Genomic DNA, 23,413 nt, shown 5'->3' with positions numbered 1-23,413 from the left:
AGCGCCATGCACATCATGACTCTCACTTTCCGCTGGGCCGAGGGGAAAAAAAAAAAAAGCAAGCTGGCTGCTCCCTTCGTCCTGGCCGAAGTTGAAGCGCAAATGAAATATCCAGGGTCGTACCGCGCGCATATGTACGACCGCGCGTAACTAAAGCGGTGACGATGCCGACATCACATACCGGGCCAGAAAAGTGTGGGTCTGAGCGGCAGGGAACAAAAAAAAACCCCCTCGTCATCGCGCTGGTGGCTGGGGTGCGGGGGGATGATGGATCGATTGGCGGCCAGGCCAGACCGAGCTCTCGGGGACAGTGAACGGAGCATGATGGCGCAATCTGCAGGTACATGCAGCTGCTAATGCGGGCCCGAGTGGAGAAGTGTTTCTTTTTGCTTTTTCTTCTCTGCGCGACGGAAGGTTTGAGGAGCAATTGTGGACGACAGCAACATGTCGTTGCCGCGAGCGGGATTTACAAGGATTGCTGGCCCGCCATTGACGCCTGCTGCTTACTCTTGCAGTCTTTTCTGGTTTCTTCTGTTCTCAATGGCTTAACGGCTCTGTCGTTGACTCGTGTTGTACATACGTGTCCTTATGCTGTGTAGAAGCAACAATGAACAATGGAGGCCGTCATGTGTTCCACCGCCGGCGGTATCACCGCCAACACAACACGATGGCGTGAGAAAAGATGAAGTGTGCGACATGCAGCCACACCGCCGGTCAAAGCTTGCCTCCGCTTCGGGCGCCATGCTGCCGCCGCAGCCGCCACCACCTTGCAGTCCTGCCTCGAGCTGTCACGTTGCAGCGGAGATGGAATCGTCAGGCTGATAGGCTCCGAAAGGCTTCGTCAATCAATTGGTATGTACTGGTACTGGCAAATTGTCCAACGCGGCAAATGACCTCCAAGTTGACCTCTCCCTCATGACGATGTGCGAGAACGCTTGAGTACAGATTCCTTGGACACCTTGAGCCGCGACGCCAACGACCGTCGCCAGCTCATCTTAGGCCTTTCTGCTGTTGATGTGCTCTGCATGGATCCATCAGCTCCCTTCCCGTGCGGTTGGTCTCGATTACCTTGCAATCCTGGCTCGCCGAGAGTGACGCTGGACTGAGTGCTCGTCGGTTCCATTCCTTCGGCCGCCTGCTGTTCCGAAGCCTCCGCCGTCGCATCCTCCTCGTCGCAGGGCGAATGCGCCGTGTACGACGTGTCGACCAACGACGTATCTGTCGACGTTGGGTCGTCCTCGACCGGGTATGGCTCCCTGGAAATGGTGACCGGCGGTGCACTATCCTCCCGGAACAATCTCTCATCATCTGTCGAAGTATTGGACTTGTAGCGCCTCAGCGATGATTCCGACTCAATGCTGTGTTGGGGACGAGAGAAGTTGCGCTGCCTTGGTGTGTCGGGCTCCTCAATGGAAAAGTGAGATCGGGGCGGCGAGGCAGGTGCCGCCTTCCAGTACGGCTCTGGAAGCGTAGCCCAGGCGGGAAGGTTGTCAACGGGAGATGGCGGTTCAGCGCCGTGCAGTCCAGGCGTTAGCTGCCGCATCGCTTCCACCGGAGTGGATACGGGCTCTCTAACCTCTTCTTCCATCACTGGCGCAAGCTCAGTATGCATGGCGAGAGGCCGCTGGCCGTCGGCTGCAGTGACGCCGTCATTTTTGAGAGCTGGCGCCATGTCAAGTTGAAGCTCTGCTTCGGTGGGACTCTGGTCCGCCATGACATTGTCCTGCTCAAACGTAGTGCCATCCGTCTTGTCAGCGGCGATATCACCGTTTGCAACGGACTCCTTTGGCGGGACATCGTGGTCTGAGTGCGATACCTGGAAATCCACTTGTGGTGTAGTCAACTGATCTGACGTTTCCTGTGGCGAATGTTTCTCACTGTCGACGGGATCCTTGTGCCCATCATGTGGGATCTCATTCAAGCCATCCTGGTCATGTTGTGTGGCATCTGCATTCCTCGTCTCGAGTTGCTCTCCCGTGTCTGACGTAACTTCGATGCTCGCCTGCTGATCGATCCGTGGCTCGGCCTTCAGACTGTCAGACCCCACCGTTTCCACGTCTTCGGGCTCGGGTTGTGGCTCGGCGCCAGCACCCGCATCCATCGCCTCTTGGTTCTCAGTGGCCACCGGTCCGACTGGTGTTGGCCTGATGCCCTCGAAGGCGTCAATGGCACGTACATCTTCCTTCTTGGGCTCTTCCATGATGAGGTCCTTCGTGGCCGAGGCCTCGTCTTCCACGTATGGCTGTCGGTATCCGGTCCGCCCGGGTGTGGTCTCCTCGGGCACTCCAATGCTGACCGCCGTGCCAGCATCATCGTCACCGTAGATTGAGCTGCTTGGAGTGAAGGGTGCCAAATGACTCGCCGCCCCAGAAGCCGCCTGTTGTTCCTGGTTGGACCACATCGACGCAGCGCCCCATGGCTCCGTGGGAGAACTGACGGTGCCTTCCACATGATCCGACCAAACCGACGACGGCCCAGTGGTTCCAATCTTGAGCTTTGCGAGGTCTGCCGCTGAGAGGACATGTGGCTGCGATGGCTCCGGGCTCGCACCATGCCCGGCGTCGGGAGCGGCGCCCTGAGCAGCAGCTGCTGCACCCTGGATGTAGGAACCCTGGTGGTCACCAGCCTGTTCTGCCTTTTCCTTGTCGGTATCCTTGGGTTTCTGAGCCTCTTCTTTCAGCTTCTTCCGTTCCTGCCGCGTGAGGACAACCTCCAGCACCTTCTGCCCAGGTGGGATCTTCCCCTTCAGCCCAGTGTCATCTCGGTCGAAGTAAAGTGCCCAGGTCATGGGTGCCTCTTCGACAGCCACAAAACCCTCCCAGTCTTCGAAGGTCAACCGGCGGTCCTGGCGGGTGCAGTCGAATGGGCCGGTAAGATGAGGTTGGGCGAGGTCGCGAACGCCATACTTGACCTCGAACGTATCTTTGTCAATGTAGATCCAATTGAGAATTGGAGCTATGTGTGTGATTGTGCTGACAAGCCCCTCGTACTCGCTGTCAGGGTAGGGGAGATAGTAGCCTGCGAAGGGATGGCCCGAGGACTCATCCGTCTCGGCAGCGTTTTCGGTGTCGATGTACAGCTACGCGAGAAGCTCGAGCGTCAACTCACAGTCTTCACAAAGCAACAGGCGGTGGGTTAAGGCACCTTGTGGTCTCTAAGGACAATTTTCTTGCCATTGATTGCGCGGCTCCGGACTGAGGTCCTGACGCAGCCGACTATGAGGTTGCATCTACGGGCTCGATGCTCCTCGCGCTTCTCCTTCGCCTGGCTCTGGCGGATTGCTTCCTGCGTCCCCAACATGGCTGGGCAGCTTGAGAGCGCCAGGAGCATAGACACGACCATAGGGTCGTCGGTGCGGTTGGAAAAAGAGGGGAAGAGAAGGAGCCAGCGGCAAGTGATACCCTAGGTGCTGCGTACGCACTAAGGACAGAGTTTCTCTCGGTGTTTGGCGGTCTCATGATCAGCAGCCAGCAACCGGTCGAGGGGAGGGCGAGGTTGACAGTGGAGCCGTTGCTAAGTGCAGTACGCCGTGACACGTTGGCGCGGGCGCCCAGACTGCGGCAAATCTTGGGGATCTGACAACGCGACGACACCCGGACAAATGGAGGGCTGGAGCTTCTCGCCCGACAAAAGCATATTCGTTGCATTCGTAGCGCGTCAGCCGGCCCGTCCAATGGCATCCGGTGAAAGGGCTAGGCGGACGTTGGCACGAAGAGGGATCCCTGACGCGCATCGGGAGCCTTATTGCGTGCGGAGTGCGGATGTGGCCTGACAATAGAGCCAAGGTTGCACACCCTTACGTGCATTTCTGCAAGGCCGTGCAAGGCCTCCTTGGCCAGGTGGGGGCTCTGGTCCGGCGGAACGGCCCGCGGCCACTAAAGTGAGCATCCTGGTACAAGATGTTACACGGTCGGACGCACGAGCGTGGGCGGGTTGCCGCTAGAGCTCGAGGCCATTTTTCTTTTTCTCCCCGGCCGCATTGTCGGGTCTCCCAAGCGGCTGCATCCCAGAAAATGTCAGGAGACACTCAGATCAGTACGTTGGATGGCCCAATGCCTTTCGAGTTTCAGGAATGCGCCCTGGTCCCGCCAGCCGCCGGCCGGCTTGGACTCCGCCTCCGTATTGGGGAAAGCACGGCGCCAGCTCCCCGGCCAGAACACCACACTAGAGGATCCAGCCTGCTTTCTGTTAGCAGAGGTGCTTTGCTGGCTTGATCAGACGATAACCGCCGGGCCCAGAGGCATTTGGCATTGCATACCGGCTTGCTTTTGCAGTGCCAGCACAGATGCGGGCAGCCGATGGCCGGTAAAGACCACGTACTACCCTTTCACCGTGCCGCCTTTGATCTATAAAAGAAGGGTCTCGGACGGCATCGAGGACAGCAGACTCAACAAAGCATCCTTCCACTCCAGTCCGCACTCTTCAAGCCTCAACAACCTCAGCAAGCCCCATCAACCATCACAATGGCCGACACCGCTCCGTATGACACATCTCCCAGCTCTTGGCTTCCTCGCTCCGGGGTTGAACTGACGTGGTGCGCAGCGCTGCAGTTGCTGAGCGCAACTACGGCTCCGACACGTCCTCGGCCGAAGGCCAGGCCCGCGGTGGGCGCAGGCCCAGGAACGTCGCTCTGGCCCACCCGGCGGCCGAGCACCTGCCGACGCCTCCTCAGTCGAGCGGCTTGAGCCAGCCTGCGGGTGAGTGTTGCATTCCTCTTCAGGCAGCATTGCAGCGGGTCTCGTTTGTAATCTCACATGGCGCCTGCTGTAGAGGAGGAGAAGTCGTTTGAGTCGGCGATACTGATGGACATGTACCCAACAGGTACTCTGCTCAAGGGCGCCACCGACGCCGAGGGCAAGCCCAAGGACGCCGCTCTGCTCGTGGGCATCAAGCTCGACCTCGAGGCCGAGATCCACCTGACGGCCCGCGTCCGCGGTGACATCTGCGTCGGACTGTACTGAGCGCAGTGCATCATGACTGACGGAAATGACGACGATGACGGCGAGGGGTGCGCACGAGGCGTAATTTGCAGGGTGTGTGGATGATTTCGGTCGGGTTCCAGTAAAGTACTTGCGGACTATAAAACAATGGAAAGACGCTCCACGGGACTCGTTTCTGCAATGGTGATGTGTGGGGTCGAGTGAGCGGCGCGCCGAGAGGGTTGACGTTGAAAGGCAGGAACCGCAAGCGGCAGTTTTGCCGAGCACCACGTCACATGCTCACGCGCGTCATCTCCGTTCCTTCCCTCGCTGCACGACACCTCACTTCACTTCACCTTCACTTCACCTTCACTCCGCCCTACTGTGCCCGCACGGACATGCTGGTATTGTACTCAATGGACTGTTGTCCCCCTCTATTTCTCGCCACTCTTATCTTCGACCCCCCTCCGTGACCCGAACCCTCTTCTTCAACACCTCCTTCTTTGTTCCTTGCCGCTCTCGTCTGCAGAGCTCGATTCGTCGTCTGCATCGCCTTCTGCCTGCATCTGCAGCTTCTTTGTCGGCTCCCTGCCCACGTCTTTGTCGTGACCGAGGGGTCCTCACCTTGATTTCACATTGTCTGCCGTCAAGAAAAAAAACCCAGCAACTCGCCACCGTAGACATGGTTCTCTTCGGACGCCTCAAGGATACCATCCTAGGCTACCTCACTCCGTGCGGTACTCCTCAGCGTCGAGGTTGGTTGCATCGCGCTCCGCAGGCCCCCGCGACTCCCACGACCCCTACGACTCCCAGCCGCAATTCCAATGGCAAGCGTCCCCTCTCCCGAGCTTCGCACCATGAGCCGAACAAGCGACGCAAGCTCTTAGGCGGTGTCGCTTCTTACCTCACTCCGCCATCCTCCCGGCTCACCAATGGCCCGGAAGAGCTGAGCTCCAGTTTCACCCAGGATAGCGAGCTCAATGCGGATACCGATGAATGGCACTACATCAACTCGGTGCTGGCTGCCGACGATCCGAAACCACTCTGGACGACTCCTAGGAACAAGAACCTTCTGGCTCACTATCCCTCGCCTCAGTTCAAGGGGCGCTCACCCAAGGACACGTCCAGCGTGCAGCCCGACAAGCCCTTCGACGAGGCCGACTTGAAGCGCTTCGAACGCGAGAAAGCCCGCGCGCAGCATGCCGAGCACGCACAAATCATGCGTGAGGGAGGCTTCGGTGAGGACCCGATCAAGGTGTACCTCAAGATCGCCATGCGCGGCTGGGAGGCGATTCTGCCAAAGCCTTGGACCCTCAGTTTCGACTCATTTCCTCGGATTCTCTTCGCCGACGACCCCAAGGATGAGTACATCAAGGCGCTTTCTGGAAGCCAGTTCAGGGGTGAGTGCGATCTGTATTGGACCTCATCCGAAGGGTGTTTGCTGACAATGGTATCCAGCCATGAAAGCCTTGCGCTTGCTCGTGAACACCCCCGCCCGGGCTCGTGATGCTACTCTGAAGGAGGTCACTCCTCCACCCTCGCGTCAACCGGAAAAGTTGATTCGTCGAGCGATCGATGGCTATATGAAGTGGGCCTTTGCTGATGCCGGCGTTTCTGACGTCACCCCAACCCTCGCTCTTCTTTCCGTCCCGGCAGACGTTGAGCCTGAAGTAGTCGAGGAGAGGATGACGCGACGTCTCACCAAGCTCAAGCAGGAATGGAGGGAGAACCTAGCCATCGGCGAGGAAACGGACGCCGGCGGAAACGTTGTCGCTGTCGAGCAGCTTTGCGCCCCGCCCACCATCTACGGCATCCTTGCCAGCCACCTGATGGTCAGCTTTGTTGTACTGCAGGATGAAGACGATGGACACGAGCGGCCGGGCGCCCACCAACTGTTCTGCAAACACATGGACAACATCGACTACGACATCTGGGACACTATCGCCATTGCCATCGTTGTCATGCACTGTCGGACAAAGATGGCGAACCTGAAGGGAGTCATGGATGATTACGACAAGGAGGTGCAAGATCAATGCCCGCAGCATCGGTAAAGAGACGACGGCGCAGGATGCAAGGAGTTGAATCCACAGTCCACACGTCGACGTATCAAAAGACGACAACCACCTCAACAAAGCGCGTCGAAAACAACACGCATTCGATCAGTATCGAGGGCTTTTTTCTTTTGTTACACATGCCAAACCCCGAGCATGTATGCGATTCTCGCTGGAGGGTTGCAAGCTCCATCTATGCTATCCACGCGAGCATTCCTCATCCAGTTTTCCATGCATCAATAATGTTTTGTCGATTCATTTCACTTTTTTCTTTCCTTTACCGGGAATTCTTCTACCAAAAGTCAAGGCTTAGCGAGGAGGGAGAGCCAATCAGCGAGGGCGTCGTCAGGGGTAGGTGATGCTAGTCGCGCTACTGTAGCGGTGGTGCAGGGCTCTCATTGGCTGGGGCGGTAGTGGGACAGATAGGTTCCAATAACGGTTAAAATCATGATCCAATCGCACAGGACCCTGAAACCCGTGCCGGCTCTCCACGCTGAGTGAGCAGTAGTGGTGATTCCAGAGTCGGCATCCAGCGTAGAAGCCATGCTTGTGCAACGACAGGCTAGTGAGGGACGCCACTCGCTGAATCATGTTCCCCCGCTCCGACCGGGGTAGCTCCGTTCAGCTGTGCAGCCATCAATCCCCCCCCGTCCAACCCTTCTTTTGATTTTCCCTGACCCACGCCCAAGCGCGACGGACCTCGATTCGCTCCTTTGCCTGCCGCCTTCCGAAACAGGCCTCCGTTGCGAACCAAAAAAAAAAAATCCCAGGTCGGCAATGGCCGCCGCCGACGCGTCCCCCTCGTCGTCCTCCGCCTCCGCCTCCGCCCCCGCCCCTCGCCGCGTCAACACGCCCCCGAGCTCCTCCTCGAACAATGGCTCTACAGGCGACAGCCTTGATCCCGACCTCGAATTAGAACTCGACCTCGAGCACCCCGAGCCGTATGTCGCCGACGATGTCGAGTGGGGTCGCGGCGGCAGCAGGGGCCAGGGGGACGGCAGGAGTATCCAGCTAACGCCGCTGGGAGGGAAGCAGGAGTACGGAAACAGGCACGATGACGCCGAGGACGCCGAGGATGAAGAAGACGAGGAGGAGAAGCGCTTCCTGCCTGGGCGCGGAACCGGTGGTGGGGACGCCGACGACGCCGGGCGGGACTTCGAGCTGTACACGCCGGACGAAGAGGCGGCCGTGGTGAAGCGGTTGGATCGGAGACTTGTGCTTTTCATGGGCTTGTTGTACATGCTGAGCTTCTTGGACCGGTCGAGTATGTGCTGCTGCCATTGCGCTGTGCTTGGGAGCGGGAGCAGAGGGCATGGCGAATGGCTGGACGCTAGAGCTAACGCAACCCTCTCTTTCTCGCAGACATCGGCAACGCGAAGATCGCGGGCATGTCGAGGGATTTGTCTCTCAGCTCGGACCAGTACGAGTGGCTGCTCACGTCCTTCTACATCACATACATTCTCTTCGAGTTCTCTACGCTCCTGTACGGGCTCCCGCATTTCTATCCTGTCTGCTTTGAGTACATTAAATAGCTCCCTCAACTCCCTCTTCAAGCGCTCCTCTGATCCAGCTAACACAAGCGCTTCTCGCGTCTCTCCCCCCCGCAGATACCGCCTCGTGCCTCCACACATCTACATCCCCATCTGCGTCTTCTCCTGGGGCCTCATCGCCTCGCTGCAATCGCTCAGCACCTCCTTCGGCACCCTGATCGCGCTGCGTGCCCTGCTCGGCGTCAGTGAGGCCGCCTTCGGGCCCGGCGTGCCCTTCTACCTGTCCTTCTTCTTCCGCCGCGACGAGCTGGCCTTCCGCACCGGCCTCTTCATCTCCGCCGCCCCGCTGGCCACGTCCTTCGCCAGCACCCTCGCTTGGCTCATCACCAAGCTCGGCGAGGGCGGCCCGTGGGCCCCCTGGCGCCTACTCTTCCTCGTCGAGGGCTTCCCCAGCCTCTTCGTCGCCATCTGGGCTTGGAGCTTCGTGCCCGACGGCCCCGGCGAGGCCCGCTGGCTGAGCGCCCGCGAGCGCGAGGTCGCGGTGCTGAGGCTGCGCGGGGAGCGGGAGATGGAGGCTGCGGCAAGGGAGAAGGATGAAGAGGACGAGGGTGGCAGCAGCCTTCGGAAGGGGACGACGAAGAAGAAGAGAGGCGTGGACTTCAAGGAGGTGTTGCAGACGCTGATGGATCCGAAGTGCTACCTCACCGCGGTAAGTAGTAGTAGTAGGAGGAGATAGAGAGATTTGTATCTCTTACTTTGACCCTTGCTATCCTTGATCTCCTGCAGCACGAAGCTTATTGCTGACAATCTTCTCCTGTTGCAGTTCATGTTCTTCAGCTGCAACGTTGCCTTCTCCTCCGTCCCCGTCTTCCTTCCGACCATCATCAAAGAGTCCGTAGAAACCGTCGAAAAGAGCTCCCCCTCCCCCCAAACCCACATGACTGACGTGTGAACCAGAATGGGCTACACATCCCTGACGTCGCAAGCCCTCTCCGCGCCGCCCTACCTCATCTCCTTCCTCACCGTCCTCGCCACCGCCTCCCTCTCGGACCGCTACCGCACGCGCTCCCTCCCGCTCATCCTGCACGCCCTCCTCGCCAGCCTCTCCTTCACCCTCATCTGCCTCCTCGGCTACTACTCTTCCTCCTCCTCCGGCCAACAGCCAGGATCAGGATCGGAATCGGACCCGCTGACCAACTCCCCGACCGACGACCCCCACCCCCCGGCCGTCACCTGGACGCACTTCCTGCGCTACCTCGCCCTCTACCCGGCCACGGCCGGCTTCTTCTCCGCCGTCACCCTCATCATCGCCTGGACGCTCAACAACCAGGAGACGGCCACCCGCCGCGGCGCCGGCATGGCCGTCCTCAACGTCGTCGGCCAGTGCGGCCCCTTGCTCGGCACCCGCCTGTTCCCCGAGGAGGAGGGCCCTTATTACGTGCGCGGCCTCGGCACCTGCGCCGGCTTCATGATGTGCGCCGCCGTGCTCGCCGCCGGCCTGCGCTGCGTCTTGGCGAGGGAGAATGCGCGGCGGCGGCGGCGGAGGGAGCGCGGGGCGATGAGGGGAGAAGACGTCGACGTCGGCGTCGGCGAGGATGAAGCCGAGTTGGGGGTGCCCTTGGTTGGAGGCGGCGGGGATGCGAGAGGGCGCGAGGAGGAAGAGTTTTTGTATATGCTTTAATAATGTTAGTGTAAAAAAGAAGTATAAGGCCTGATGGAGTTTTTATTTTTTAGTGTTTTTGGTGTTTTAACACGGTTTGGGAATAGAATCAAGTACGATTGTAATGCAATTAAGCTTTCGACATGTCGCAGCAAAAGTATCAAACCTCATATATCACTGTGGCTCCAAAGAGAGAAAATGCCATCGTTCGCATCAAATCGTGATCTCATTCATGTTGATGCTTTTGCATGCAGCATGCAATCAACCTGATATATAAATACAAGGGAACTGAAATGTAAAAAACCCTTCTTTGGGTAGCCAAATACCCATGACGCCATACCCTTTCAGCCAGAGAAGGAAGCCTTCCGAACTTTTTTTTTTAAAAGACTTTTGTTTACTGCTTGGAGCCCCAGTGGCCCTTCTTCTTCAGCGCCGCCTCGTCCTCCTCGCGCAGCTCCTGGTCGAGCTGGGCGCCGCGGCTGGGGTCGTTGCCGTGCGCCTTGGCGGGCAACGTCGCGTCCTTCTCGTATTGGACCTGCTCGAGGTCCTTGGGCACCGGCTCGTTCTGGCGCTTCTCCTCGCGCGCAAGCTTGTTGGCGATGGTACGCTCATCCTCTGTTGTCGTTGTTGGTTAGCGCAGTGTTCGAGTGTGTTGCATATATGGGAAGTTCGGTGAGGACCGGTGCAACGTACTGGAGTCGAGAGCCTTGTGGCTGTGGACCTGACCCTCGTGGAAGCGCTCCTCGCCGGTGTTGAGCTCCGACTGCTTGTAGTTCTTCTGGTCACCATCCTCGTAGATGTTGTGGGAGCCGACGTTGGAAGACATGGTTGTGGTAGTGATGGGGGGTTGATTTTTCGGTTGGAGACGAAAGAGGTGGAGAGGCTGGAAATGTGGTATCGCAGAGATGTGTGTTGGTAGTGCAAAGTAGAGAAGGCCGTTGAGGAGAGATTTTATACAGGTCCCTCCCGCAGGCGCGGGCTATGACGTAGTGACGTCACTCCGGCCCATGCCCGCGCGGTTGCATCATTGCCCCTCCAGCCCCTCCGCAAACGCCATCGTCCCACGCGAGATCAGCCGCTGCCCTTGGATCATCGCCGGCTCAACTGGAAATCGGCCCGCACTGGGCATCATTGCTGCTTGCGCGGCTGCATTGTGCTTATCTTCCCAAGGCCCAATCGCCGAGTCTGGATCTCTATCTGAGGAACAAGTGCCCTTTTCCCTGAACGCCATGATTTCTGTGCCAAGAATCGTCTCCACCAGCCCAGCCCAGCTTTGCGCTTATTCCATCTCAATCGTGCCCGGGGGCTTGCTCGTAACTGCTACTTGTTAGCCCAACCCGCCCAACCAGACTGATGTGATGTCGCTGCACTTACTGTCGTACACCACACGGCACACGCCGTCGACCTCGTTGACGATTCTCCTGCTGACACGCTTCAAGAATTGGCCGTCGAAGGGGAACCAGTCAGCCGTCATGAAGTCCGTCGTCTCAACCGCGCGCAAAGCGATGACCTGCGCGTGCACGCGCTTGTCACCCATGACGCCCACCGCCTTCACAGGCATCAGGGCAGCGAAAGCCTGCGAGATCTGCCTGTAAAGGCCTGCCTTCTTGATCTCCTCGATGAAAATGTGGTCGGCGTGACGCGCAATCTTGACCTGCTCGGGAGTGACCTCACCCAGAATGCGGATAGCAATGCCGGGGCCAGGGAAGGGGTGACGCCAGACGAGCTCTTCCGGGATGCCCAGCTGAGTGCCGAGCTCGCGGACCTCGTCCTTGAAGAGCTCGCGAAGGGGCTCAATCAGCTTGAGGTGCATGCCTTCCAGCAGGCCACCGACGTTGTGGTGCGTCTTGATGGTCGCGCTGGGGCCCTTGAAAGAGATGCTCTCAATGACATCGGGGTAGAGAGTGCCCTGCAGAAGCCACTCAATCTCGCCAGCCTTGGGCGTGTTGGCAGCCTCCGCGGCGATTCTCTTGGCCTCCTCCTGGAAAACCTCGATAAAAGTGTTGCCAATGGCCTTGCGCTTCTTCTCAGGGTCGTCGGTGATACCCTTGAGCTTGCCGAGGAAGCGCTCACTAGCGTCAACGACAGTCAGGTTGACACCAAGGTGCTTGCTCAGAGTCTCCTTAACAATGGCAGCCTCGTTGAGCCTGAGCACGCCGTTGTCGACTAGCACGGCGTGGAAGCGGTCGCCAATGGCCTCCTGCATGAGCTTGGCGGCAACGGTGGAGTCAACACCACCACTAACGGCGCCAATGACCTGGCCCTTCTCGCCGACGAGGGCGCGAATGCGGGCAATCTCCTGGTCGACGAACTTGGCCATGGTCCAGTTCTGGTTGGCCGCACAAATGTTCACAGCGAAGTTCTTCAGGAGCTCCTTGCCGCGCGGGGTATGAGTCACCTCCGGGTGAAACTGAATGCCAAAGTATTGCTTCGTGCCGTGGGCAATGCCAGCGAAGGGGGCATTGTCGGTCGTGGCGAGAATCTCGAAGCCGTCGGGAAGCTTGGAGAGCTTGTCGCCGTGCGACATCCAGACCTCAAGGTCCTTCTCAAGACCCTCAAAGAGCTTGTCAATGTGGGCGCCCTTGCCGGGGTGCTTCTCGACCTTCAGGTAGGCATGGCCGTACTCCTTCTTGTCGCCGGCCGAGACACCCTGCTTGTCGTGGTACCAGGCCATCTCCTGCAGACCATAGCATATGCCCAGAATGGGCACGCCCAACTCGAAGACAGCCGGGTCGGCGTGCGGCGAGCCGTCCTCGTAGACGGAGTAAGGCGAGCCGGACAGGATGACACCCTTGGGCTTCCAGCTGAGATCGGCAATCTTCTGGGTGCACGGGAGCATCTCCGAGTAGACATTGAACTCGCGCAGGCGGCGGGTGATCAGGTGCGAGTACTGAGAGCCTTTTTCGCGGTGTTAGTCACAGCATGGCAGTCTCGCGCGACGGAGAAGTACCGAAGTCCAACACCAGGATGGTGTCGAACGTCTTGTGAGGCTCGATAGGGAGCTCGCCGGTGCCTGCCATTGTGACTGTGCAAAGTGGGTGGGAGTGGTGGAGACGGCGTTCTGCGGGCTCAGGAGAGTGTTGCAGACGCAGAGGGGAGGGGAGAGAGCTAGTGGGTGACGCGCCAGAGAAAAAATATTGGAAGGGCGCCGCGTAGGGCTGAGCTATCGCGGACTGCTTGCCGATAAGATAATCGAAAACAGATGGCCAGCCTGTCCTGCCATCTCCGCCTGCACAAGCAGCCACGACTAAAACCCTACCCCGGCTCCAGTTTTCTTGGGACTCAAAACCACCGCTCACTGCCTCCGCCGTCGCCGCTCACGAAGCACTCCGCGCGCACATCCGTAGCAATGGGCAAGGACAGCAGAAAGAGGAAAGACCCCGAGGAGCTGGGCGACGCTCCGCCGCCCAAGAACCACGCCGATGACGACGATGACGAGAGCGACGAGGTGCGTTGTCCGCCGCATGCGCGCGCCGTGGACATGACCGGGCGATATCGATGGCTAATGCGCAGCGGCAAGCTCTAGGACATTGACATGGTCAATGTCGACTTCGAATGGTTCGACCCGTCGCCCGACGTCGACTTTCACGGCCTGAAGACGCTGCTGCGCCAGCTCTTCGACGTCGACAACCAGATGTTCAACCTGTCCGAGCTGGCCGACATGATTCTGGCGCAGCCACTGCTGGGCTCGACGGTCAAGGTCGACGGCATCGAGTCGGATCCGTATGCCTTCCTCACCGTGCTGAACATGCACGAGCACAAGGTCCGTCGTGATACTTGGAGCGCAAAAAACGGCATGCATGTGGACTGACCCAATGCGCAGGACAAGCAAGTGATCAAAGACCTTGCGAAATACTTCTCTCAGAAAGCCTCCTCTGCGCCCGCCCTCGCCCAGCTCCCCGCCCTCCTCGACCCCTCCTCCTCCGCCCAGGTCGGCCTCATCCTGACCGAGCGCTTCATCAACATGCCCTCGGAGATTGTGCCGCCCATGTACACCATGCTGCAGGAGGAGATGGACTGGGCCTTGGAGGAGAAGGAGCCCTACCAGTTTTCGCACTACCTCATCGCGTCCAAGACCTACCTCGAGGTCGAGTCGAAGCTCGACATGGAAGACAACCGGCCCAGCAAGAAGAAGAAGAAGGACGGCAGCGGTGGCGCCGAGGTCTTCTATTTCCACCCAGAAGACGAGATATTGCACAAGCACGCGCTGGCGCATGCGACGTACGAGTACACCAAGCAGGGCGAGGAAGGTGCGTCGGACGCAAAGAGAGCATTCCAGGATGCAGGCATCAAGCCCATGGGCCACCTGATGTTGATTGAAGCGAGCAAGTTCGCCGGCGCTGTGAAGGCGGTGACCGATTACATCGGTGGCCCTGCTGCAGAGGCATAGTTAGTCTCTTGAGAATGAAAAAAAATAAAGGAGTGTGAGTTTCACGAAGAATGAAGATATTAAAAGCAAATAGAAGAAGCCATGTGTGTAATGATCATTTCGCATTTCCTTTCTGCACGACTGTTTGTATGTCTGCATCTCTTTTCCTTTCCTTGAAACCACCTCAAAGCTGACTCCCGCTCCGGACAATCCACACCATACAGCTCCGCGGCTCCAATTCGATTGCACCACTCTTGCCGTAAATCCGCTTTGGGGGTTGACCATCTTTGAGCCTGAAGCCGGATAAGCGGGCCATCCTTAAGTATTCGTAGACTCTGACAGCTCAGAACTTACGACTGCTTCCTACAATCAAATCGCAACAAGCAAGCAACAAATAACAAGACATCGCCATAACCACCTCCCTCTGACAGATAATTGGTATCAACATGCCTCTTTGAACGCCATGACCTGAAAGAACCCGGTCTCTCCTTTTTGTTTCCTCCATCCGCCTTACATATCCTCCACAGCGCAGTTAGGGTGCATGACATATACCGCCTTAGCAGCACGCTGCTGTTCCTCGCCTTCTTCCATAAGGCCTTCGCCGCGAATCTGCATGAGAATGTTGTCCTACGAGTTTGTTAGCAATGCGCATCTGTGAGGTCGAAGGGTGACGCTTACCTTGACCATTCTCTTCAGCACCCTCTTTGCCAGTTCTCTCTCCTCTTCTAGGTCCTTCTGTGTTTCTAGCTCCGCCTCCTTCTGCTCCAGGTACCAGACAAGCAGCTCCTCTTCCTCGACACCGTCCTCAGCTATAGCGGCATCCGAGTTTACCCGACGCACCATCGTGTTCAGGATAGACATGTAGTGGTCGTAAGTAATCTTCTTCCTCTCTCTTTGAGGCGCAGGAGTTGCAGAAGCAGAGGCCTCGGCCTCCTCTCCAGCGTTGGCATCGCCCATTTCCGCGTCAGCACCAGCCTCGGCATTCGCGGCGGCCGTCTCGTCATCATCATCCACCTCAACATCATCCTTCTCGACGGAAATGATTGATTGGCGGAGAAGGTTGAACGCCTCGCGCACAAACTCGGGGGTAACTTCTGTGACGCAATTCGCCTTGGCGATGGCCTCGCTGAGACGGATCATCGACTCGAGCTGACGGACGGTGATACGGTAACTGTTGCGACCAATGCCGCCCTGGGCATCATCGGCACGCAGTTCCTTGTACCTCTCAACGAGGGTGGTCTTAGCCTCAGGCGTGAACTCGGGCTTGAAAGTGCGGGCGAAACGGATGTAGCGTTGCAGCTGTTCCGTGCTGAACTCCGGCTGCACTGCATCGTCGCGGAGACGGTGAATGCCGACAATGTGCTCGGCCAGGTGACGGTCGACGCTTTCCTCACATTCGTCGAGAACAACGAAGAAGAGATCGAAACGAGACATGATGGGAGCGCTCATGTTCACATTGGCCCGGAGGGTGGTCTTCCTGTTGTAGCGGCCTCCGACAGGGTTCGCTGCTGCCAGGATAGAAGTCCGAGCGTTCAGAGTAGCCTGGATACCAGCCTTGGAAATGGAAATAGTCTGCTGTTCCATAGCTTCGTGAATGGCAACCTGATCTGCGATATCCATCTTGTCAAACTCATCGATGGCGCAGATTCCGTTATCCGCCAACATCAATGCACCAGCTTCGATGGTGAAGTCTCCCGTTTCCTCGTCTTTTACTACGGCAGCTGTGAGACCGGCTGCAGAAGAAGCTTTTCCAGACGTGTAGACGGCCCGGGGCAGGAAGGAACAGATATACTTGAGGAACTGAGACTTGCTAGTACTGGGATCACCGACAACGCAAATGTTGATGTCACCCCTCAGAGCCATGCCCTCAGGAGTGACCTTGCTGACACCTCCCATCAGCTGGAGAAGAAGGCCCTTCTTGATAACTTGGTGTCCGTAAACCATGGGTGCGATCGAGTCGACCAAGCGCATAAAGATGTTATTGGTGTGGACCATGTTGCGGAGATCCTCGATCTCGGCTGGCGAAAGAGTGGAGAGGTATTCCGCCTGAGCCTCCTCGCCAGTCTGCGTAACTTCCGAGGGTGCAGTCTGATTCAGAGAGGCGAGAATATTGCCGGCCTGTCCGTGAAGTTGCTGTGTCGCGCTTTGGCCTGGGGTTGAAGTATCTGGCGTGATCATGCAGGCAAGGAATGCCATCCTGTAGGTCAGATCTCTCACACCAAGCGCCTTCAGTCCCGAGACGCCACTGCCACCGACATCGTTACCCCTAGGCATGTTGGTGTTATCCCTAGTGGCCTGGGGTCTAGTTCCAGGAACGCGGAATTGGCTGACGTCGGGAATGACAATGGCAGTACCAGTGAAGATGCACTTCTCTCCGGCCTTCGCACGGTCGACCATTTCACCGCGCAGGATGACATCCATTGTCCGAGGCATACTGCCAGTGGGAATCTCCGAACTGTTCTCCTGGATGCGTACCTTCTGCCAATCGACAAATGTGCTTTGCCGGATATCCAATCGCCAGCCAACACGGTTGCCGCAGGTCAAGTTAGGGCATTGCGTGGGCTCCGTGTAGCGGAAAGTCTGCTCAATGTTGGGGACGACAGCATTGCAGACTTCGCAAACAAAGGTGGCCAGCGACAACTCGGGGCGTACTTCCGAGGTTCTTGTGACGGTACCGGAGATGGAGAGAAGTTTTCCAATCGAAGAGGTCCGCAGCTGTCTGACCCGGCTGACCAGCGGCAAGTTGTAGAAAGCAAGCGAGAAGAGCTTGTCAGTCTGCTGGTTGGGCGTTTTGCTGGACTGCTTCGAGTCGTCGCCTGCAGAGTCGCCTGCCGAGGAGGTAGCAGCGACGGAGGAGGTCGAGTTGGGCTGCCTGTGCTCTCTGAAGTATTCCGGCTCGTACTTTGCGATCAGGTTGTTGAGGGATCTGGCCATGTATGGAAGGAAGCGGTAGTACTCGTTCGCGATAGCGTTGGCAACAACGCCATCCTCGTGTCTCATAAGGTGGGTGAAGTCGATGTAGAGGGTAGATAGGCCGTAATGGCGCATGCCATTGATTTGGGCAATGTAGTACTTGTCGGTAGTTTGGACACTCGATGCCGGCGCGCCCGATGAGCTAGGCTCTTCTGTGTAGCTGCGAACTGTCAGCGCAATTGGATCAGGCCAGATCAGAGAAGTAGGCAGACCTTTCAAGGAACTCTTCGAATCTCTGCGCAAGAGTCTCTCCCGTAACATCGACAACGCGAGGAATGTCTGTTCGCGGTCCTGCTGAGCGGCGGGCAGTTCCCCTTGCTCCGACAACCTCATCATCAGGGAACCCTTCGGCATCACTGTTTGCGCCAGCGCTCTCGGACGGCGGGCCTCGTGGTCTGGAAGAGGAACGGTTGCGGGGACGTCGTGGAGTTTGGGATGCTGCCGAGGCGGGAGTAGCAGCATCTAGGCCGAAATTGTCCGAACCAACGACAGCATCTACCAGAGAAGACATGTTGGCGACGTCGGAAGAGAGATATGCGGGGAAATGAGAAGAGCTGTGAGTGTTTTGGTGGAGCAGACGCAGGCGCCGTGTTTTCAGCGGGAAAGCGCGCCCGGCTGAGTCTCGGAGCAGACGCGTGCTGCGTCGCGTCGCGTTTGGTCGCGCGTCGCGTATGGACCTCAATTTGTTCTCCGTTTGTGGACTAGCCCATCGCCCTGTCAGCTTATCGCTTCATTTGATGTCCTCTCGGTACGCCCGCACTTCTAAACAGCAGAATATATAGCTGGTCAGAGATTGAGTCTTAGGGGGTAGTTCCACTACTAATGACTTACAGCCTGAGGTTGACCGAGGAATAAAAATCGGATGTTGGTAACCATTTCAAGGCATTTCCTCAACTTGAGCAAAGACTTACAGCGCCGCTAGCCATTATACTTATTCACCGACCTCTATGGGTCCTCACCAACCGTCTGACCTTGCTACAAACTTTGCATATCTATTTCGGGGTTTCTTCTAGCAGCGGATGGAGCGGACCGTCTTATCGTTGTAAAAATGTTGTTGCAGCAACTTGAACGAGCTGTTCCTCCGGCCATAGGTGATTGCCTCATACTACAGTAGAGATAGCACTGCTGCCCACACGCCCTTTATTTTGTGAAATATAGGGCTAGATGTGGTTCGACCACAAGGTGGGAACAGGAGGCAGGATACCAGCTTGTCCCCTTGTTCCAATCGAATCGTAACTGCATCAAGGGAAGCAGCACATTTCTTCGTCCTAATATCAGTATTGAAGCAGACATGTAAGTAACTTCGCATAACCCATGCCTAACACAACAGTCCAGACACACAAAACGAAAGGCCACCCAGCAAGCATTCACACCCACCCACCGGCTTCCCTCACCACCAGGACATGCAAGAGCAAAAAGATGTGCCCCCTATCGGAGTCGAACCGATGGCCTCGACATTACTAGTGTCGCGCTCTACCACTGAGCTAAAGGGGCGTGATTTCTCAAGCCCTGGTGGTTGATCCGAAACGGATCAGGCACCTGTTGGAAAATCAGGCTGCTGACTCCTTTTATGAAGAGGCCATTTGGTGAACAAGCATTCAACAGATGATGAGATGGGTGGAACGAAGCCCGACCCCCTTTTTCCCTACGTGCACAGTGGTTGGTTTTGCTTTGGGTGGAGCACCGGTTTTTTTCTCCCCTGCGTTGGGGACGTGCGTCACGGACGCGGGAATGAGGCCGAGAAACGACCGTGCGCGGTTCCTCGCGGATGGATCTCGGGCGCGTAGCGAGCGGGTGGGCGAGCGCGGAGCGGAGCCGCGGACTTCAACGGCTGTAGGTATTGTCGAGATGTCGGGGATAGGTACTGACGGGATGCCGAGGAGAAGAAGGTTGGAGGGACGATTGTGGGAAGAGCGGGGTGAAGGGCACTGTCCAGAGGTGGCAGCGCCTGCCTGCCATGCGGTTGCGTCATCAGGGCAACGACTTCCTTGGCTGGTACGGGTCGGAAAGCAGGAATTCACATGGATGCTTTACACATGACTGAATGAGGAATCATTGCGCCTGGTCTATCCATCTTCATCTTCTACGTCCCTCTGGGCCCCCTCTCCGAATTGCTTGCCCTAACAAACACCTATCGTATCTCCGGCTAATTTGCTATTTCGTATCATGAATGTAATCCCAGACTTCTTGATACTCCATACATGCACATCCATATGCAAAGACAAGTTTATACAGAGAGTCACTGGGCACAGGCGAAAGGGATATTGCTAAGGTGCAGGATGGGGGTTTTCCAAGAAGTGACTCGAGCCTTGTGGCCAAGGATAAGAGTGAACTGCTGTCTCAGGTCGGTGCTATTTCTTCTGGTAGTCGCTTCGGTAGAAGGTGCGGGTGCGGGGAACTAGTACGGTGCCCTCTTGTGGAAACATTGCCGACTGCGCGAAGCCAGAGTCGAGCGAATGCAATAATATGCTGCGGGAGCCGCTCGACGGCATGAGTAGACTTATGCAGCCGTACAATGTGGTTCCCTGAGCCCACGAGCGCACAAGAACAAGGAAATGCCAGCCTTCAGCATTGGTCGTTTCGTGCCTTAGGTGTGCACAAGATCATAAAAGCAATGTGACGTGCAAGGACGTGTGGAGGTGGGTATCATTTTCATTTTCTTCTTGATTCGTGAATCGTTCGTTCTAGCCTTCTCTCCATGACTCCCGGCAAGTACCGATTGATCTCCTGACCGGTGCGGATCCGGCTTCCAAAAGTCTTTGCAATCCCATATGCTTGCTTTCCGTGACTCCATTAAGTTGCGATCGGTCGAGAGCAAGGGCTTCTTCGCCGGTTCATGCCTCCTGAATCGTTCTTCCTCGGTTGGACCCATATATGTCACCCGAGTTCCGTTGATTAAACAAAAAGAAAAGCGGAAAAGTATGTACATCTAAGTCTTGACAGGGTTCAAATCCATCCTCCCGGCAGTTGATGGCTCGGGGGACTTGCCACAGATGAAGCTGGGGATCCACGTGATGGGGTGCCGGCAAGGTTCAGATTCTCCATCTCGCTGTTGCTGAGCAAAGTTCCATTGCGGCTGTGGTGCGAGCGGCTCCGCTGCACCTGACGCCGTGCCGCGATAGTGTCGCTACGGTTGCTCATCCCTGGCATACTCAAATCCGGAGCCGAAGCGAGATTGGTAGCGGTGTTTCCGGACCGCGCCGCCGTTGTGGGGACCATACTACCCTCTGCAGATGGGCGATTGGATGCTGCAGACGCCGTTTCGAATGAGGCCCTTGTCGATTTCGAAAACCAGCCGGGGCGCTCGCTTCCCCCATGTTCTGGGCGCCGGAACTCGTCCGCACTTGCTCTCTGCATGGTGGACATGGTGGTCGCTTGAGGCGAGACCGGACCTCTTGGCATATCAGCAATCATCTGGATGCTTCCAATTGTCGTTGCCGAGTCTCTTTGCCAGTCTGCGGGTGAAGGGATACGCGGAACTGGCGGTACATCCACCAGCCTCGGAGATGACATTGACGGCTGGTACAAGGAGTCATCATCCCTGCTTGAGCGCGGGCTCCGTTGAGAAGATGGTATCCGCTTATGCGTTGGGCCACTGGGGCGGTTGTACGCTGAATCCACTTCAGCAAGTAAAGGAAGTGCGCGGCCTGGCAATGGTGGGCTTGTCCAGGAGCGCTGTGAATGGACAGAGGTTATCGACGGTTGCCTCACTAAAGATGCTGATGGTCGTCGACTGTTGGGCAATGAGTCCTGTTGCCCATATGGTAGTGACCCTTGGCGGTTGTGAGAAGACCATTCCCACGATCCAATGATTTGAGCATCCGGGCTTCCCGGCTGGCTACCGGCCCTTAGAATTGGCGAGAGTGTCCGGTGATGCATCCGTGTCGGTGAGGAAGGTCTTCTGCTGCTTGGGTTGCTGTATGCTAACGGAGGGCTCGTGGGATCTTCCTGCGACCTCAGCGTGGTACCTCCAAATGACACCCTTTTGACACTATCCTTGATGGACGGCCTGCAGTTCTCGTCAATGGTGTTTCTCGCAGTTGTAGTTTCACTTGATGCCGATGACGTAGAAATCTCGGTCCGGACCTGGATTCCATCTGCTGGCTTGTCTTGTCCCTCCAGGTCCATACCCTCAGGGAAAGAGGCGCACGAGGCCTGACCCTCCGTTCTGGGCTGCAACATCATCCACGGAATAGGGTCCTTCCTCGACTTTTTCCTCTGCGTCCATGTACAACAGAAAACCGTCTTGACTGCCTGCGCGTATTTTCGTCGGAAGGGGGCGGTCGTCCCGAAGATCAAGAAAGCAATGATGCTAGGCAGGGTGCCAGGAATATCCTGAGATACATCGATCTTTGCTTGTTCAGCGCTAAAGTCCGGCGATGTTGCTGTGGTACTTGAATCGTGTCGGTTGCGCTCGTAGTTGACGATTTGGTAGACAATCTGAGCTGTTTCGAAGACCCTGAAAGGACATTAGCCGAGCCCGCACGTCGGCGAGGTGGACTTACAAGAGACAAATCATGATGATACTGAATCTAACAATGAGCCATTTGTCGGTGCCGGTCTGAGTGCGTGTTGTTGCTACGCTGGTGACAGTACCACCACCTAATGAGGGTGACTTCGAGCTTGATCTAGGAAAGAAGCGCGTGAAGAGGTTCCGGCTCTGCAGGTATTTCAGGAGCACAATAATAACCAGGAGGGACCCGCTAGTCAAACAAGTGGCCACTACCAACAAGGTCAGCATCCGTCCATGCTACGGGGAGGATATCGGCTAGGACTTACTGATAAAGTTGAAGAGGACCAGGTAAGCCACCGGGACTTGCTGAATAGTCTCACTGCTGCAAACTACGCACATGACTATGGGGAGGATAACAGCGGACGCCTTGAAGGCGACTGACATGATCTTCCTGCTCGAAGACTTCATTCTGATGTCCCAGGTGCCGATGAATAGGGCGATTGACCTACGGAAAGCGTCAGTGAGTTGAACGACGGGGGAAAGGCCGATGAGGACTGACCAGAACAGCACAAGAAGAGCGTCGACGTTGTAGGTGAATATTGCTACGGTCGAGTGTTAGTTCGGCAGTAGCGATGAGGGAGCACCAAGGGACGTACAGATCCAGCTCAGCACCAAACGCCATCCGACGTCAGCTTTTCTGAACACGTCTGACTGACTGTAGCTGTAGTGCTGTTCATGTTGAAAGCGTTGTATCTGTATGTCTCTCCAGTTCAGGGTGTAGTCCACGTGACGGATCAGTCCGATAATGGCCCCGAAGGTAGTGCATGTGCTAAGCATCAAGATGTCTGTCCGTGTCAGTCCCCGCTGGGCGCTAAGAAGATTAAGGTTGGACGGCTTACAGGAGACTCGCTCGCCATGGTTCCACAGCATAAAACATAGAAGAAGGCCAAGGATGGTGGCGACAAGACTCAGGCAATCAACAAAAATGGCGAGGCCAAGCACCTCGTGCGGGACGTAGGAACCCGGCATGCTTGAGACGCGCTAGCAAATCAACCAAAGGAAGCCAGATGTGGTGGAAGCCCCATTGCGGGAGGGAAGGGCGCAAAGGCTGGGAAGGTCAAGAGCAGAAGTGTGGATGGCAAGGCACGGGTTCTTACGTCCAACGGCGGTGGGCATGCAAAGCTTGACCCCACAGCGCAGTGGCTGCGAGCACGAGACGGTACCCTGCACCAGGCCCGGGCATGGGTGGACGCATATCTCAACAAGGCGCAAGGATCGATGGGCGCCTTCTCGGCCGGGGCTCGCAGTCCCTCAATTGGACGGCAGATCGACGAAAGCGGCGGCAGGGCTCCGCAGGGAAGGCGAAGCATCTAGAGCGGTGACCACAGGCGTGGTCCGGCTCCAATCAGCCGGTGGGAAGGCTGGCATAATTGCTGATTGGCGGGGCGAGAAGTGGGCTTGCTGGCGCCACAGCCAGTAAGGCACGGCATGCTCACAG

The 23,413-nt window shown here is 57.1% G+C and overlaps 9 protein-coding genes across 9 annotated transcripts; 4 read left to right on the top strand and 5 right to left on the bottom strand.

Annotated features, from left to right (window-relative positions):
- Positions 1–913: 913 nt before the first annotated feature.
- On the bottom strand, positions 914–3,300 carry BKCO1_1000183 (uncharacterized protein; the record flags this gene model as incomplete). The annotated part of the gene is made up of 2 exons (XM_020269552.1): positions 914–3,079; positions 3,145–3,300. The coding sequence occupies 2 exons, from the start codon at positions 3,298–3,300 to the stop codon at positions 914–916; spliced, it is 2,322 nt and encodes a 773-aa protein (XP_020135454.1).
- A 1,163-nt stretch (positions 3,301–4,463) lies between these two features.
- On the top strand, positions 4,464–4,961 carry BKCO1_1000182 (uncharacterized protein; the record flags this gene model as incomplete). Its single annotated transcript, XM_020269551.1, has 3 exons — positions 4,464–4,480; positions 4,543–4,697; positions 4,771–4,961. 3 exons carry the CDS (start codon positions 4,464–4,466, stop codon positions 4,959–4,961), a joined length of 363 nt encoding a protein of 120 aa, XP_020135104.1.
- A 640-nt stretch (positions 4,962–5,601) lies between these two features.
- Positions 5,602–6,970, top strand: BKCO1_1000181 (uncharacterized protein; the record flags this gene model as incomplete). The annotated part of the gene is made up of 2 exons (XM_020269550.1): positions 5,602–6,319; positions 6,378–6,970. 2 exons carry the CDS (start codon positions 5,602–5,604, stop codon positions 6,968–6,970), a joined length of 1,311 nt encoding a protein of 436 aa, XP_020135192.1.
- Positions 6,971–7,747: 777 nt separating this feature from the next.
- Positions 7,748–10,141, top strand: BKCO1_1000180 (mfs transporter; the record flags this gene model as incomplete). The annotated part of the gene is made up of 5 exons (XM_020269549.1): positions 7,748–8,234; positions 8,333–8,453; positions 8,578–9,169; positions 9,284–9,351; positions 9,418–10,141. The coding sequence occupies 5 exons, from the start codon at positions 7,748–7,750 to the stop codon at positions 10,139–10,141; spliced, it is 1,992 nt and encodes a 663-aa protein (XP_020135193.1).
- Positions 10,142–10,514: 373 nt separating this feature from the next.
- BKCO1_1000179 (uncharacterized protein) lies at positions 10,515–10,946 on the bottom strand (the record flags this gene model as incomplete). The annotated part of the gene is made up of 2 exons (XM_020269547.1): positions 10,515–10,735; positions 10,814–10,946. 2 exons carry the CDS (start codon positions 10,944–10,946, stop codon positions 10,515–10,517), a joined length of 354 nt encoding a protein of 117 aa, XP_020135027.1.
- A 453-nt stretch (positions 10,947–11,399) lies between these two features.
- On the bottom strand, positions 11,400–13,140 carry BKCO1_1000178 (gmp synthase; the record flags this gene model as incomplete). The annotated part of the gene is made up of 3 exons (XM_020269546.1): positions 11,400–11,437; positions 11,495–13,018; positions 13,071–13,140. 3 exons carry the CDS (start codon positions 13,138–13,140, stop codon positions 11,400–11,402), a joined length of 1,632 nt encoding a protein of 543 aa, XP_020135026.1.
- Positions 13,141–13,469: 329 nt separating this feature from the next.
- On the top strand, positions 13,470–14,510 carry BKCO1_1000177 (protein bcp1; the record flags this gene model as incomplete). The annotated part of the gene is made up of 3 exons (XM_020269545.1): positions 13,470–13,568; positions 13,647–13,883; positions 13,944–14,510. 3 exons carry the CDS (start codon positions 13,470–13,472, stop codon positions 14,508–14,510), a joined length of 903 nt encoding a protein of 300 aa, XP_020135029.1.
- Positions 14,511–14,999: 489 nt separating this feature from the next.
- Positions 15,000–17,973, bottom strand: BKCO1_1000176 (dna replication licensing factor mcm6; the record flags this gene model as incomplete). Its single annotated transcript, XM_020269544.1, has 3 exons — positions 15,000–15,116; positions 15,168–17,622; positions 17,675–17,973. The coding sequence occupies 3 exons, from the start codon at positions 17,971–17,973 to the stop codon at positions 15,000–15,002; spliced, it is 2,871 nt and encodes a 956-aa protein (XP_020135028.1).
- A 2,435-nt stretch (positions 17,974–20,408) lies between these two features.
- BKCO1_1000175 (glycoside hydrolase protein) lies at positions 20,409–22,944 on the bottom strand (the record flags this gene model as incomplete). Its single annotated transcript, XM_020269543.1, has 6 exons — positions 20,409–21,921; positions 21,968–22,184; positions 22,242–22,420; positions 22,475–22,517; positions 22,572–22,760; positions 22,815–22,944. 6 exons carry the CDS (start codon positions 22,942–22,944, stop codon positions 20,409–20,411), a joined length of 2,271 nt encoding a protein of 756 aa, XP_020135031.1.
- Positions 22,945–23,413: the final 469 nt, after the last annotated feature.

Source organism: Diplodia corticola, assembly GCF_001883845.1.
Source record: "Diplodia corticola strain CBS 112549 chromosome Unknown scaffold1, whole genome shotgun sequence".
NCBI lineage: Eukaryota > Fungi > Ascomycota > Dothideomycetes > Botryosphaeriales > Botryosphaeriaceae > Diplodia > Diplodia corticola.
The sequence above is the reverse complement of the archived record's forward strand: the minus strand, read 5'-3'. Positions and strand labels throughout refer to the sequence as shown.